We start from the raw sequence: 14,098 nt of genomic DNA, 5'->3' as shown, positions 1-14,098 counted from the left end.
TCCCCGCGTCCCCCGAGCCCCCGCGCCCTCACCTTGGCAGCGGCGGCTCCACCGCCGTCCTTGGCGCGGTACTGTGCCCGGGAGAACTCCAGGAGCAGCTCGGCCAGGGCGCGGTCCCCGGAGCCCGCCGGGGGGCAGCCGCGGGCCGCCGCCGCCGCCATGCCCGCGCCGCTCACCGCCGCCTCGGGCCCATCGTCCCGCCCGCCGCTTCCGCCCGCCCGCGACGCGCCCCTTCCGCCCGCTCGCGGCGTCATCGGGGCGCGCCGCGCTCCGCCCCGGCTACCGAGCCTCGCTCCGGGGGTACCGGGCTCTGCTCCGGAGTACCGGGCTGTGCCCCGGGGGTACCGCGCTCTGCTCCGGCCCCGCCTTTGGACCTGCAGAGAGACGCTGTCAGGCCTCGCCGAGTGGGTCCGGCCGTGGCACTGCCCGCTGTGCCCAGGGCGCTGCCCTAAAGAAAGAGTCCCAAGGAGCGTTTTAATTAAAGAAGCCCCTCGGAGTGTGGTCGCACGCACTGAGCCCGTGGCGATGGCGCTGCCCGGAACGTGACTCAGGGCGGCAGTGGCTCTTGTGCCCGGGCGGTGTCACGGAGCCAGCTCGGGCTGTGCGTGCCGAGGGTGACGGGCACTGCCTTCCCCGCCGGAGGCACACTGCTCCTTGGCTCTTGCAGGGGAGCACGCTGTGTTTTTCATCTGCATTTGTCTAATTTGCAAATCAGCTATGAATCTTCACAAGCATTTAATGACAGCCGAGTTCAGCTGCAGCTGACGCGGTGCATCTCGCTGCCTGAGAATGAAACTGCCCCGACATGGTCTGGTCCCTGCTGGGTTTGGGACCGGTGCGGGGCTGACGGGGCGGTGGCGGGATCTCGCAAGGGCACCTGCCGCCATACAAGTGACACTGAAAGCCTGTGTGACACTACTGGCACAGCCGCTTACCCCAGCCCAGTCATCCACCACACCTAGCCTGTGCACCCCAGCCCTGTCACCACATCTGACCGGGCACAGCTGTGTACTTGTCCTCGCTCTGTCAGAGGTTTTGGCTAGACTCCTGCCGCCCCAGGGCAGGCGCAGCTACAGTGGCGGCAACTTACTTGCTCCGTCCCCGCCAAGAGGGTGCGGAAAGGCTGCTGCCCGGCCGGGGGGCGACGCCGGCCTGCCCCGGGCTCGTGAAGGGTGCGGGAGGATGGACGCTCTCCCTGCGGGCGCACTCCGGCCAAAGGCACCCGCGCGGAGCCGCGCCCCGGCGCTGCCTCCGGCGGGGTCGGTTCTGCCGGGCCGGGGAAGAGGAATGGGCCCGACGCGAGCCAAGTCAAGTGGATCCGAGCCGAACCGAGACGAGCCCCTCGCAAGGTGATCCCAGCCCGGCCGAACCCGAGGGAAGCGCAGCCGAAGGTGGCGGAGCGGTCCGATGCCCGGGGGGCGCGCCCGGCGGGCTCGGAGGGTCTCGGTTCGGCTCGGGCTCGGCTGGGCTGGGCTGGACGGGACTGGACTGGGCTCGGCTCCGCAGTGGCGGGGGGGCGCACGGCCGCGCGCGCGCGGCGGGAGCGCGCGGGGCGCAGAGGCGGCAGCCAAGATGGCGGCGCGGGTGTCGCAGGGCCCGGCAGCCCGCGGGCGCTCTTAGGCCGCGGCCCCCCCGCCCCGCCGACCCCGGGCGGGCTCCCCGCCGCCCCGGCCCCTCCCGCCCTCCGGCAGCGGCGGTCGGCAGGATGCTGCCCTCGCAGGAAGCCTCCAAGCTGTACCATGACAACTACGTGCGGAACTCGCGCGCCATCGGCGTGCTCTGGGCCATCTTCACCATCTGCTTCGCCATCATCAACGTGGTGGTCTTCATCCAGCCCTACTGGGTGGGCGACAGCGTTAACACGCCCAAGCCCGGGTACTTCGGGCTGTTCCACTACTGCGTGGGCAGCGGGCTGGCGGGCCGGGAGCTGTCGTGCCGCGGCTCCTTCACCGACTTCAGCACCATCCCCTCGGGCGCCTTCCAGGCGGCCGCGTTCTTCGTGCTGCTCTCCATGGTGCTGACGCTGGGCTGCATCACCTGCTTCGCCCTGTTCTTCTTCTGCAACACCGCCACCGTCTACAAGATCTGCGCCTGGATGCAGCTGCTGGCAGGTACACACCGGCACCGGGAACACCGGCACCGGGAACACCGGCACCGGGAACACCGGCACCGGGAACACCGGCCTGCCCGGGCCTGGCGGCGGGGGACGGGTGGGGAGAATGCGGACAGCGCTGGGCGTGCGGCACCCCGGGAGCCCCCGGCAGTGGTAGGGGAGTCCCTGGCTACAGGGAACACCAAGGTTGCTCAGGGAAGCTGGGCTGAGTCCAAACACTGCGGGGCCGTGGTTCCAGGATCCAGCCCCACGGTTTCTTGGGACACCCAGGCCAAGTGCTGGTGCTGACAGATTAGCAGGAATGGGCATCAGTTTGGAACACTGGCACCAAGGGCTCCGTGGTATCCCCTGGCTACAAGGAACACAAGGGCTGCTCAGGAAAGTTGGGCTGGGTACAGGTGCTGTGCACCCATAGGGCATCCCAGCCAGGAGCTGGCCCTAGGACATTCCAGGACTTCCTGGGACAAGCAGACCAGACACTGGCACTGACAGAGCACAACAAACAGGTGCTGGCTCTCTGGGACACAGACAGAGAGCTGGATCAGGGACCCACCTCAGGCACCGACCCTGGGACGTCTGGACAGTCTGGTGCACCTCAAGACATCCTGGGCTAGGGACCCACCTTGGGGCACCTCAGTACACCCCAGTCAAGAACCAGCATTGGGACACCCTACAAGTGCAAGGTGGCCAAGGACACACTGGATCAATCCCCTGAATCCCTGGAGATTCAGACACCCCAGCACATTTCACATCAGGGACTAGCCTCCCTGTCAACCCCAGAGATATGGCGTTGTCCCCAAGAGATACTTTAGGGGAACACTGAGCTCCCACAGGGACCCTCACCACTAGAAGTAGCCCATGCATGGATCCCTCATCCCTCTAAAAGCACTCTTCAGCTCCCCCTTGAAGAGATATTGTACCCAGGCCCCCTCTCTTCTGCATTGTGAAAGGCCTCTCCCAGCTCTGTCCAGTGCTTCCCATGGAGGAATACCATACATTTACCTTGATGACTCCCCAGACATGACCACTCAAGGCCAGTAATTAACCCCCAAGAAGTGACCCTGCCTATAGATCCTTCTTAGCTCCAACCACAAGTGAAACCCCACTCTAGATATACCCAAGACCCTGACAGACTCACTCCTCCAAGTGACACTGTACAGTAACCCAAACCTTTCCCAAGAAGGGGACCTGATGCCTATATTGATAAGGATCCCAAGTATCCCCTTATGCACAGACTTTCAGGGTGTCCTCACACAGGGTCTGTCCTTCTGGGAGAAAGATCCTGAGGAATGATGTTGAGCTTCCACTGGTAGCAAGACACTTCACTTCCTTCTCTACCCAGTTTTACTAGGTGTGGACAAACACTTACTCTCCACTGCATATTAAGTGTGAATAGACCTGGAGTTTCCACTGGAAGGATCTACAGTGCCCCTGATTCCTAATGAAAGGACTCTGTTCATCCCCTCTGTGAGAAGGGCCCCAGTCCTTGATGTGGAAGGATACTCCCCCCCTCCGTGTGAGGACCTTTCAGCTGGCCCAGCTCTTTCCCTGGTTTGGGCTGGAAAGCCTGACCTCCCCTCACCCAGATCAGGACCACAGCCAGACCTGGAGCTGCCTTGGCTTATCATGAAATTCCCTCATCTTTAATTTTCCCCGTTCTGAAGATTTATCAGTTTAAAGCAAGCTCAGAGCCCAAATCCTACTGATTGTCAGCAGCTTAATCAAGTGGCTTGGAGTGCCCAGCTGCTACTGCTGCACAGGGAGCTGTGTGGCAGAGGGCACTGCACTGGAGGCAGCCCTGGCTCTTCTACCCAGTGCCTCCTGTCCTGTCCTGGCTCAGGTTTGAGTGGCCATGACAGCACTTTGCTGTTGCTGTCTCTGGGTATCCTTCACCTTGCCTTGAGGTTTGTCCTTGTAATTGTAATTTGCACCTTGTATTTACATGTGTTGCTGACAACTGCTCTTGTAAGAACCCTCGTGGTCAGCTCAGTGGGGCCAGAGGCCCCAGCCAGCCCAGGCTGGCTTGAAGCTCTCCCAGAGCAGCCTGGCTTCTCTGTCAGGGAAAGTCCAAGGCAGCATTAATAGAGACTGGCCCTCCATCCTGCCCTGAGACAACAGCATGAGAGAGCTGCTGTCCTGTAGGACAGGCTGATGTTCCTGTCAGAGAGGGCCTGGATGCAGAGGTGGTGGTGTGGTGTGTCCCAGCAAGAGTCTTGTCTGGCAGGGGTCAGGCAGGGCTGAACTTCCCTGGGCACATCTGTGACAGCTACAGGTGGCTGTGTTACCTTGTCATGGAGGAGGAGCTGCCATGACCTATGGAGAGAATAGCACAGGCCAGATCTTATGGGTAGAGCTGGGACACAGCCTGGTGCAGGTTCTCCCACATCATGATGGCAAACTTCAGAGATTCACCTGGCTGGGAGGTTGGTGGATTCTGCCAGAACAGAGAGCTTGGAGGAGCAGAGAAGGAAATGACATTCCTCCTGCCTCAGTAAGGGTTTAGCTGAAGAAGGACTTGCACTACTATGGCAGAAGCAACTGTGGGGCCCAAAGTCTCTTGGTCTCACTGGTGAAAGACAAGTGATGGGCAGAGAGATGGGGCAGAGGTGTCTCCACCCCATCCCTGTGGGATAGCCACTGCAGAGTAAAGGGCTGCTGATTGTGGACATGGATGGGCTCTTCAGAGGAGAAAAAACAAATGAAAAAACAAGCAATATAGGGGAGGGGATGAGGAATTCAGGATCTCTTTAAAAAAAAACCTAAAAAACAACTGACTTTAAATCATCGATGTCTAATTAGTGGACAACAATCAAGGCAGAGTTTAATTAGAGCTTGACAGAAAGCTCCAGCTCAAAAGCCACTGCCTCCCTAGGAGGAAACTGGATCTAATTAACAGGAAAGACTCTGCTTTATCACAAATAGAAATGTGGCCATCTGCCCTGTTCAAAATCCCAGTAACGCAAAACTGGAGATTTTGCTAAATCCTTCTGTTATAAAACCAGAGACGGGCCCTTAAGGGGGCTAGTACATGAGCACATCAACAACTGTATGACTGAGAGCACCTGATGCCACCCCAGTACTCCACAATATTGGAGGAGCACTTACCTTCAGAAAGTTCCATGTGAGGGCTGTGAGGGTGATCCCCCTTGGGATTCATCTGCAGGAAATCAGAGCATAGGAATACACCACCAGGCCACCCAGGAGCCTGAGTATTTCCTCTGATTCTCCAGTACTCTGCTCTAGCATAAGACACAGTCACCCTGTGAGATAACTCTGAGCTGTGAACAAAGTTGTCCTGGTGCCCAGGGTTAATGCCCTTGCAAGTCAGCCCAGCCACCTGTGTGTGACCCTCCATCCATGTGCCTCTCATCAGGATGATTACCCCAAGCAGGTCCAGGGTTGTTTCCAGAGGGTCTTTGGTTTTGTAATTAGAGTCTGTTGAGGGTCAAAAGAGGCAGCTAGCTGAGCACACCATCCTGCTTGCATGGAGGAATTGACTGGCCACTTTTAAGGTGTTTCCCTGTGCTCCAGATCCCGCAGTCAGTGTGGTGAGACCTTCACACTTCCTCCATTAGGGATACACAACACATGGGGTGCCTTCCCACCTGGGACTTTGCTCTTGGCCTTAGTGCTGGGCTTTGTGGCATTTTGCCATTGATCGTGCCATGTCCAGCCACCTTGCCTGATGGAGAATGTGGTGATGCATATCCGTCTGAGCTCTTTTCTCCTTCAGGAGACTGCCTTCAGAGCTACACTCACTCTTGGATGGGCCCTTCCAAGGCCTGGGAGCAGAGGCAGGTCCCTAAGCAGGGCTTCATCTTCTGCACTTCAGCTGTGTTTGCCTCTGTGAGTGGGGACTCCTTGCATGGCACAGTTTTGGCATATCCGTGGAGAGGAGTAGTGAGGGAATTGTTGCCAGCTGCTGGGCTGAGCATGGGTGGAGATGTGTGGTGCTGTGGCCTCAGCCCTAAGGGAAAGCAAGATCTGGCCTGAGTGAGCACAACAGTCCCAAAACCCTCCCTGGTTCTGGTAGCAATGCAGTAGCTCTGCTGAACCACATCAGGACAGGCTCATCTTCCTGTCTGTGACTTGCTGTGGACCCAAGTCCTTTCAGAGACTTTGAAGTTTAAAAGTATTGTTTTCATGGATATAAAAGTCATTAGTTGAAATTCTTAATGAAAAAATATGAGGCAGATACCACTGCTACAAACCGGCTTGGAGTGTAACTGGGAAGCTGCTGAGCATGAGGCTGCCCAGGGAGCAGCAGTTGTGGAGTCTCTGGACTCATTCAAAACCCATCTGGACATGTTCCTCTATCACCTGCTCTAGGTGAGCCTTGGCAAGAGGGTTGGAATAAATGATCTCCAGAGGTCCCTATTAAGGAGGTCCCCTTTATAGCTTTAACTATTCTGTGACTCTGCAGTTTATCCTAAAGCCCTTTCTGTCACTGTCAAAGGGAGAAATATTACCTGTATACGAACCACTTTCCACCTGCTGACCTTGCATCAAAAAAAAACCACCACTGCAAAACCCCTCCAGCTAAATTACTGTCTTCTGAACCCCAAAAAAAGCTTTCCTGAAGATTCCCTCCTTCTTGCCCTTCTCCGGTGTTGCAGAGGGGCCATGAGCCGGGCTGCAGCCCATCCCTGGCATCCGTGCAGGGCTGTGAGCTCCGCAGCAGCAGCAGCAGCAGCAGCAGCAGCAGCAGCAGCAGCAGCAGCAGCAGCAGCAGCAGCAGCAGCAGCAGCAGCAGCAGCAGCCGCGGGGCTGGCACGGCAGCGCAGCCCTCCCGTCGCGGCTGTTAATGTGCCTGTGTACTCGCGGGGAGGGGCTGAGCTCGTGTCCTGGAGCTTACATCCCTTAACTGTTGTTCCAGATAAAGTAACTGTCAGTTCTGATTCATACAAACTCATAACTCTATTCTGAATCCCGCTGATTTTTTGGCACAGAAAGCGCCTGTGGAGCAAAACGCCGTAAGGGAGCTCGTGTCTGTGTAAATGGCCGGTGCTCGCCGTCCTGAGCACGCTGCTCTTAGCGTTGATTTATCTTTGAGGGATTTCAGTTTTTAGGGGGAGGAACGGGGACTGTGTTTTTCCCCTTTCCTTTTGGTGCTCAGCTCTCAGGAGGTTTTCTGGTGAGAAGCAGCCACTCTAGACCCCAGCAGCACAGCCCAGCCTCTGTTTCCCGGGGTTTTTGGATGTGCTGTCCCCACGACAGGTTTTAAAAGCCCTTTTTGGACTCAGTGATTGCTGGTTTTCTCCCATTACCCCACATCTTCCCGTTTGTGTGTTCTGTGGTGATGTGGTGCTCTGGGGGAGGTCACAGCTGCTGGGCATGTCCTGAGCTCCTTCCATGGCAGGCAGAAGCAGTAAAAGCCAGTTTTCATTCACACCTGCAGACTAAACTAGACAGAAAAAGTAATTTAAAAAATCCGATTTTAATCATGCAGACACAGCTGCTCAGGACAAGGGCAATGATACTCAGCAAACATGGGGGTTACTCAGACACTCCAAATTAGCTAAATGCACCTTGTACCAGGGTATGTTATCTTGCCAGGAGGAGCCTCCTCTTTCTGCTCAAATCTCACTCCAGTGTTGCAGCCTGAGTCATAACATTGCATTCCCTTTGATTAATTTCTTTTGTGAGGATATCAAAAGCCCTTGAGATACCCATGTTGTTTCCAATGGACCTTGACAAGGGAGCACTGAGGAGTGAGAAGCCATGAACCAGCTGTAAAACTAAGCCAAGAAATGCCAGAGCCCCAGCCTCAGCAGGATCATCCTCCCTGTGCATACACCTGTCCCTGTGCTCACTGAAATCCCTGCTCTAAAACTGTCTTTACAACTGGGAAAACTCTAGAAGATGGAGTTGGAGCCTGGGGCCTAGGGGAAGGATGGCAGCTATGGGGTGTGACAGACCAGCCAGCCATTCTTGGTACCACTGATAGTGAAGACTGACACCACCCCCTCAGAAAAACAGGAATTAAAAGCAAAATGGACAAGTATTTAGGTTACTTTTTCCTCTTTCATAGTGACTCTTCATGGGAGTCATTACCTGGTGCTTTTCTTGTGTTTGCAATGCATAGAGATAGGCTACTTTAAACAAAACCCAAGGTTTTCCTGAAGGTCTGCAAGGGGTCTTGTGGCATTTGGAGATAGGTGCTGGCAGAACAGTTCTATGGGCAGAGCAGGCAGAGCTCTGACCCCACATCCCTCAGACCTGTTGGAGAGAGCAATGCTGAGGCCTCTGGACTGTGTGGGGATCCCCTCCTTGTTCTTGCTCTGCTATTCAAAGTCACTCCTTGCTCCAGGCACGGAAAGGTGTTTCCAGGACACTGGGTGGCCTGGGGATGTGCAGGAAAAGGAATTGCTTGTGACAGAGCAGAGGACTCAGCTTGCTGCTGGCAATGTGTAGGACAGGTGGGAAGAGGAGAGCACTGAGCTGCACTTCACCAGAAAAGGACCTGCCTTCAGTAGCACAGCCCTAGCTCAGCCCCTTCCCAGGGAGCTGTGGAGTAGTGAGGGGTTTCTGGGAAGAGCCTGTCACCCTCAGGCAGAGGCATTTGGGTATGTGTGGTGACTTGGGCACATGCCTCTGCCCAGCAGTACATTTGTTGTTTAATTCTGTCAAATGGGCTGTGGGGGCTTGGGCAGAGATCTGCAGATGCTTGGTGGGACAGGACACAGAGTCTCTTTGATGCCTTGAGAAGCTGGAACAGAGACTACAGAGTTAAGTGGAATAAAATGGGTATTTATTGTAGGTCTTCAAAGGCTACACCCTGGCAGTACCAGTGCCACAGTGTGGCCCCTGCCCTGCCTGGATGGCTCCAAGATGGAAGAAAAGAGGGCTTGGTCACGTGATCTCACATCCTTATAGACTTCAGTCTATTTTCATACAGGAGTCAACCATCCAATTAATAGTCTCAAATTGTAAGGTTTCATCCTCCTTGCCTGCTTGCTGGCCTGCCCTCCTCTTTTTACATTGTTTATGCTTAGGGCCTGGAGTTTGAATAAACTGTACTTGAGTCAATAGCTGAAATTGGACTATTTTGTCTTCATCACCCTAAACACAATGGAAAAGCACACCCAAGCAGAACAGAAAACTCAGAACTTAAGGCATCATCTTTGCCCTGGTGCAGTACAGAGCAGGCACACAGGGACGAGAGGGATCAGAACAAGCAGACACAGGCTGGAGCCAGGCAATGTCCTGGCAGTGGCCATCCCTGCCTGTCCCCTGTGACTGTGCTGTGACAACCCACTGCATCAGTGTCTCCCATACCTTTTTGAGGCACCTTACTTTTGCCTTAAACTCTGTCTCACATGTCCTCCATGAGTACTGTGGCTTCTAGCATGTTAATCCACTGCCTCATGCATTGCTGCCTGTCCTGCCATGTTTAGGGCATGCAGATGTCCTGGGAGACCCTCACACTTGTGATGTTTTCAAGTTTCTGCTTTACCTGGGCAGCTGGACCCACCTGGACCCCGAATAATAGCTCAGAAATGCAGAGGACATAAGCCTGAAGAGTCCAAGGACTTTGGGCCCAGAGTGGCTGTTGCAGAGCCTGCTGCCCACCCAGGCATCTGGAGCTGCTGCTTTTTGTGTTTTCCCCCAGCATCATGGTGTACCTGTGGTCCTTTTCTCCTCCTCAGTGATTTCAGCAGATCTCCTACAATCATGCCCATTTCCAGGCTGGGTAGTGCCAGCCTGAGCAGTACCCCTTTGCTGGGGATTGCCACAGAACACCTTAGCTTGTTTCACAGCTGCACTGCACTGGGAGCTCAGAGCATGCTTAAATCCTCTTAGCATCTCTGCTTTCACAGGAATAGTCCCTGGCACAGGTCTGCTGCACCTGATCCTCTTTAATTCAGGCTCTCAGCTGAATAAATGCCATCCTATTCCAAGGTGCCCAGGTCAGCAGCAGGTCAGGCTGCTCCTCACCATTTGCCATGCAGTGCATGGCATTGGTGCTGTTCATGTTTCCTTGCAGAAGGATGGTTTTGGATTGGCCCAGTCCCAGTGAGAAGGGAGCTCCCCCAGACAGGCTGTGCTTGGCTGGGAGTCCCTGGTGACGATGTGCTGGAGACACCAGCTTTGCTCTGTGCAGCCATGTGGTGCTGTGGTGGCACCAGGGCTGTGCATTGCAGTAATCAGCATGCAAGGCTTGCCACTGTCCACAAATACACTTTTCCCAGGGAGGTTTGCTATATGGATGGAGGAATCAGAGATGAGGCAGCAGCTGCTGCATGACAGCGTCCCTAACCTTTCCTGGTGCAGCTCTTTGTGATTCAAGGGCTGTACCTTCTCTTGGTGTGATGCCCTACAGGCACTTCCCTCCTCCTGGGATTTCCTTTCCCCACAGAGAACAGTTCAAAACACATGCCAGCACCCAGAAAGCTCACCTCAGACTGCCAACTGCCAGCCTGCAGGGTGTTTGCTGTAAGGGATGAGAGATAACTTCTTACTGGTGTGAGCACAAGCCTCTTGGTTCTTCCTTAACTCAGAGCAAAAGTACCTGCAGGGCATCGCATATCATTACTATTTTTAGCCTTTCCAGGTGATATGGGGTGAGGAGCTTTTGTACTTGCTGTAGTCAGAAAAAATCACCTCCTTACCTTGACAGTCAGGCTTTGTCTTGGCATTTCCACCCCTGTGTTCCTTGATGTCTCCTTGCTCAGCACAGTGTGCTGGGTGGAGGCTTGCTGGGAAGGTGACCCCTCTGGGAGTGCTGCTGTGGTGGTCACGTGTGGGGGCTCCTGGGGATGCCAGTTCTTTCCACAGGCAGCATCCCTTCCTGCTGTGCACCGGTAGCACCTGCCCACATGTAGGGAGTTTGTGGTGATGAGGAAAGCCTGTGGCCAACTGGCTGATTCTGGTAGAAACCAAAAGCCTGAAGTCCCTATTTGTGCATGGGCCAGATTTGGGACAGCCAAAAATGCAGTCCCTGGAGCTCCTGAGGCAGTGGTGGCTGTCACCTGCTACATTGCCCGGCTATTGTGGGGCCAAGGTGGGCTCTTGTGCCAGACATGGGCTGCACTCATGTACTGACTGGGGGCTGAGTGCCCAGCACTGCCACTCCATTGTCTCTGATTCTTCACCCTCCTCTCCCTCTTGCAGCGCTCTGCCTGGTGCTGGGCTGCATGATCTTTCCTGATGGCTGGGATGCAGAGACCATACGGGACATGTGTGGGGAGAAGACAGGCAAGTACTCCCTGGGCGACTGCTCCGTGCGCTGGGCTTACATCCTGGCCATCATTGGCATCCTCAACGCCCTCATCCTCTCCTTCCTGGCCTTTGTTCTCGGCAACCGGCAGAACGACCTGCTGCACGAGGAGCTCAAGACAGAGAGCAAAGGTGAGCACCGTGCTACTGGGGGATCCTGGGTGGTAACAGCTGGGGGGGCTTGGCCCCTCTGGCAGTCTGGCAAGGGTCCTGTGGGCCTGCAGGCCAGGCTGAGCAGGGTGGGAAGGAGCTGCTGAGTCTCTGCCCTGCCTGACCTCTCTTTCTTCTGCTTCCACAGATTTTGTTGGCACTGCGGTAAGCCTTGAGTGTCACTGTCCTGTCCCCTGTCCCTCTGTGGTGTCTGGGTGTGACTGTGCTGGGTGTCTGCATGACTGGGATGGGATGGGATGGGATGGGATGGGATGGGATGGGATGGGATGGGATGGGATGGGATGGGATGGGATGGGAGGATAGCAGGGTTGGGGGCAATGGGAAAGGGAGGCAGCAGAGACAGGGTGGCAGGGATGGGGACAGGCATATGCCTGGCATATGCAAGTAGCATGGTGGTGCAGTAAGACCTGCCCAAGATCATCCCCAACCTGCTGTGCTTTCCCCGCAGAGGATATAAGGCCGACCGTCCGCAGCAGGACCCTCTTCCCATGGCCGGCAGCCTGGGCGCTCCCTCCCTGTCCCGCCCTTCATCTGCTGCCAGCGGCCACACAGCGTCCCGCGCCGCCCTCCGGGCCCCGGCGCCCGTGCCAGGGATGCGCCAGCCGCCCGCCGCATCCACGGCCACCTCCATGTCCACGCCGGCACCACCATCCCACGCCCCCTGCCAGCTCCGTACCCACCGCTGCCTGCGGGCCGCCGCCGGGGGAGGATGCCTCGAACCCGCTTTGTTCAAGAACAGAATCCAGCTGCGGTTTTGTTTCAAGGAAAAAACAGTCTTGGAGTTTTTAACAGATTTCTACATCCCCAGGACTCCTGACCTGCTGCCTCCCACCCGAACGCGCACCCAGTGACGCCCCGTGCCGGCTGCTCCGGGTCCCGGACCCCTCCCCACTCCCATTTTGTACAGCTCCGTGATCCTGTCTCCACAGCCAGGGGACTCGGTGGCCGGGATGGGGCCCAACCCCTACTTTTACATGTAAATTCATATTCTCTAAACAGGGTAAAGTGACTCGAGCCCCCTCTGCCCCCGGCCCCGGCAGTCCAGCCCAGGACACGGTGTTTCCTGGTGCGTGGCCGGGGCCGCAGGCTGCTGGCTCCCCTCAGCACGGGGAGCGCAGGGGCCTTGCTGCTGCCGGCCGTGGGACCCCCGACTCACGCCGCCATTGAATGTAAGCCCTGGTAAGTGGGAGCAGCTGAACATGCAAAACCCCCGGGCGGGCACAGGAGATTCCTCCACCGAGACCCCTCCCCGAGCCGGCCGCGGGCTGTTGCCAAACGCCTTCCCTCCCCATCCCCATACGGTGCTTTATCTCCACTGGTGACAGCAAGGCTTTCCCTGCCACACGGCATGGCCGGGTGTGCCCGAGCACTCCTGTACCCACCCGGCCTCCTGGCTGTACCTCGCTGGCCCGCGGTGATGGCGTGCGGGGAGTCGGTGGCCGCTGCGCGGGGCTGGGTCCGGCGGCCTCCACGGCCACACAGCAGCGGAGAGCCGACACCCCGGCAGGGCGGCTGCAGCCTGGCCGTGCCTCTGCTGGCCAGACCAGCGCGTGTGCGTGAGCTTCCCCTGGCTACAGGGGCTTGGGTCACCACAGCCCTCGCAATGCAATAAAATCCTCGGCACTGGCCGTGTCTCAGTGCGAGCAGCTGGGGCTCCTTGCAGGGCCCAGGGCAGGGCCCCCAAGGGCTTTGTGGGGGCCCTGGCAGGGCTGGACCCAGGCACTGGGCAAGGCCAGGGAGCAGGGCGAGTGGGAGCAGGGAGCAGAGTGGGACCAGGGTCCTGGGATGGGGCTGTGGAGCGTGGAGGCTGCTGGGGGCAGTGAAGGGCTCTGCAGGACCCAGCACTGCACCAGGCACCAGGGGCTGGCTGGAGCAGGTAAGTGCTGCCCTGAGGCCCTGCGGGGTGGCGGTGGGGGACGGAGCTGTGCCAAAACACCATCTGGGAGCCAAAGCCACCCGGGATGGAGTGGGTGCCAGCATTCCTGCCAGTGCCCTCTGCCAGCCATGAGCCCAGCGGTGCCCACATCCCTCTGACAGCTGCCCCCCAGAACGAGGTCAACAGGAACCCACAGCACCCGGGTCTTGCCAGCTTGCGAGTGCTGTTGCCAGCTGAATTGGAAAAACAAACCAAGAAAATCAGTGGAGAAAGGAATACAGTAGCTGTAATATATCTGTATTTTAGTACAAAGTTTGATACAGTGTTTCACAAAACCTTATTGAAAAATATAATTCAAACCAGACGAACTTGGAGCCCTGTGTTGTGGGGTGGGTTGGGATGGGTTTTTCCTGGCCATCACCAAAGGGGGTGGTCTGTAAGCTTAGAGGCCCAAGAGGCCCCTGTCAGTGTCTTGAGCTGTGGTGGGGAGCACACCTGGCACACAAAGAGGGGCTCTGGTCAGAGGGACTCCCCAGAGAAAGGGTCTGTCCCACTTCAGGACAAAGCAGGGGGTGGGACAGGGATCCCATTCATCCCTAGGAGCCTTTGAACCAGTTTCTTCTGCCTGTCCACAGTGCACGATGCGTGGTCTGTCAGCTCACTGACTAACACAGCCTGATAGCAACCTCCTGAAATTCATCAAATTCCAGTGTCTCGAT

General features: G+C 57.0%; 2 protein-coding genes across 3 annotated transcripts in view; one reads left to right on the top strand and one right to left on the bottom strand.

The window, feature by feature from the left end:
* MTMR14 (myotubularin related protein 14) overlaps positions 1-269 on the bottom strand; it is a 31,253-nt gene extending 30,984 nt beyond the window's left edge. For both annotated transcript variants that reach the window (XM_079317110.1, XM_079317111.1), the window contains exon 1: positions 33-269. In XM_079317110.1, coding sequence (XP_079173236.1) covers positions 33-254 — 222 coding nt within the window. In that variant the 5' untranslated portion in view covers positions 255-269. The remainder of the gene's footprint in view (positions 1-32) is intronic.
* Positions 270-1,005: 736 nt separating this feature from the next.
* LHFPL4 (LHFPL tetraspan subfamily member 4) lies at positions 1,006-13,747 on the top strand. The gene is made up of 4 exons (XM_079317154.1): positions 1,006-2,111; positions 11,228-11,464; positions 11,631-11,647; positions 11,952-13,747. The coding sequence occupies exons 1-4, from the start codon at positions 1,706-1,708 to the stop codon at positions 11,958-11,960; spliced, it is 669 nt and encodes a 222-aa protein (XP_079173280.1). The 5' UTR covers positions 1,006-1,705; the 3' UTR covers positions 11,961-13,747.
* The last annotated feature ends 351 nt before the right edge of the window (positions 13,748-14,098 follow it).

The sequence above is a fragment of the Erithacus rubecula genome (assembly GCF_903797595.1).
Source record: "Erithacus rubecula genome assembly, chromosome: 13".
NCBI lineage: Eukaryota > Metazoa > Chordata > Aves > Passeriformes > Muscicapidae > Erithacus > Erithacus rubecula.
The sequence above is the reverse complement of the archived record's forward strand: the minus strand, read 5'-3'. Positions and strand labels throughout refer to the sequence as shown.

Coding starts and splice junctions, on each gene's coding strand:
- LHFPL4 (XM_079317154.1), top strand. CDS start 1,706: ATGCTGCCCTCGCAGGAAGCCTCCAAGCTGTACCATGACAACTACGTG. Junction 2,112..11,227: donor CTGGATGCAGCTGCTGGCAG/GTACACACCGGC, acceptor TCCCTCTTGCAG/CGCTCTGCCTGGTGCTGGGC.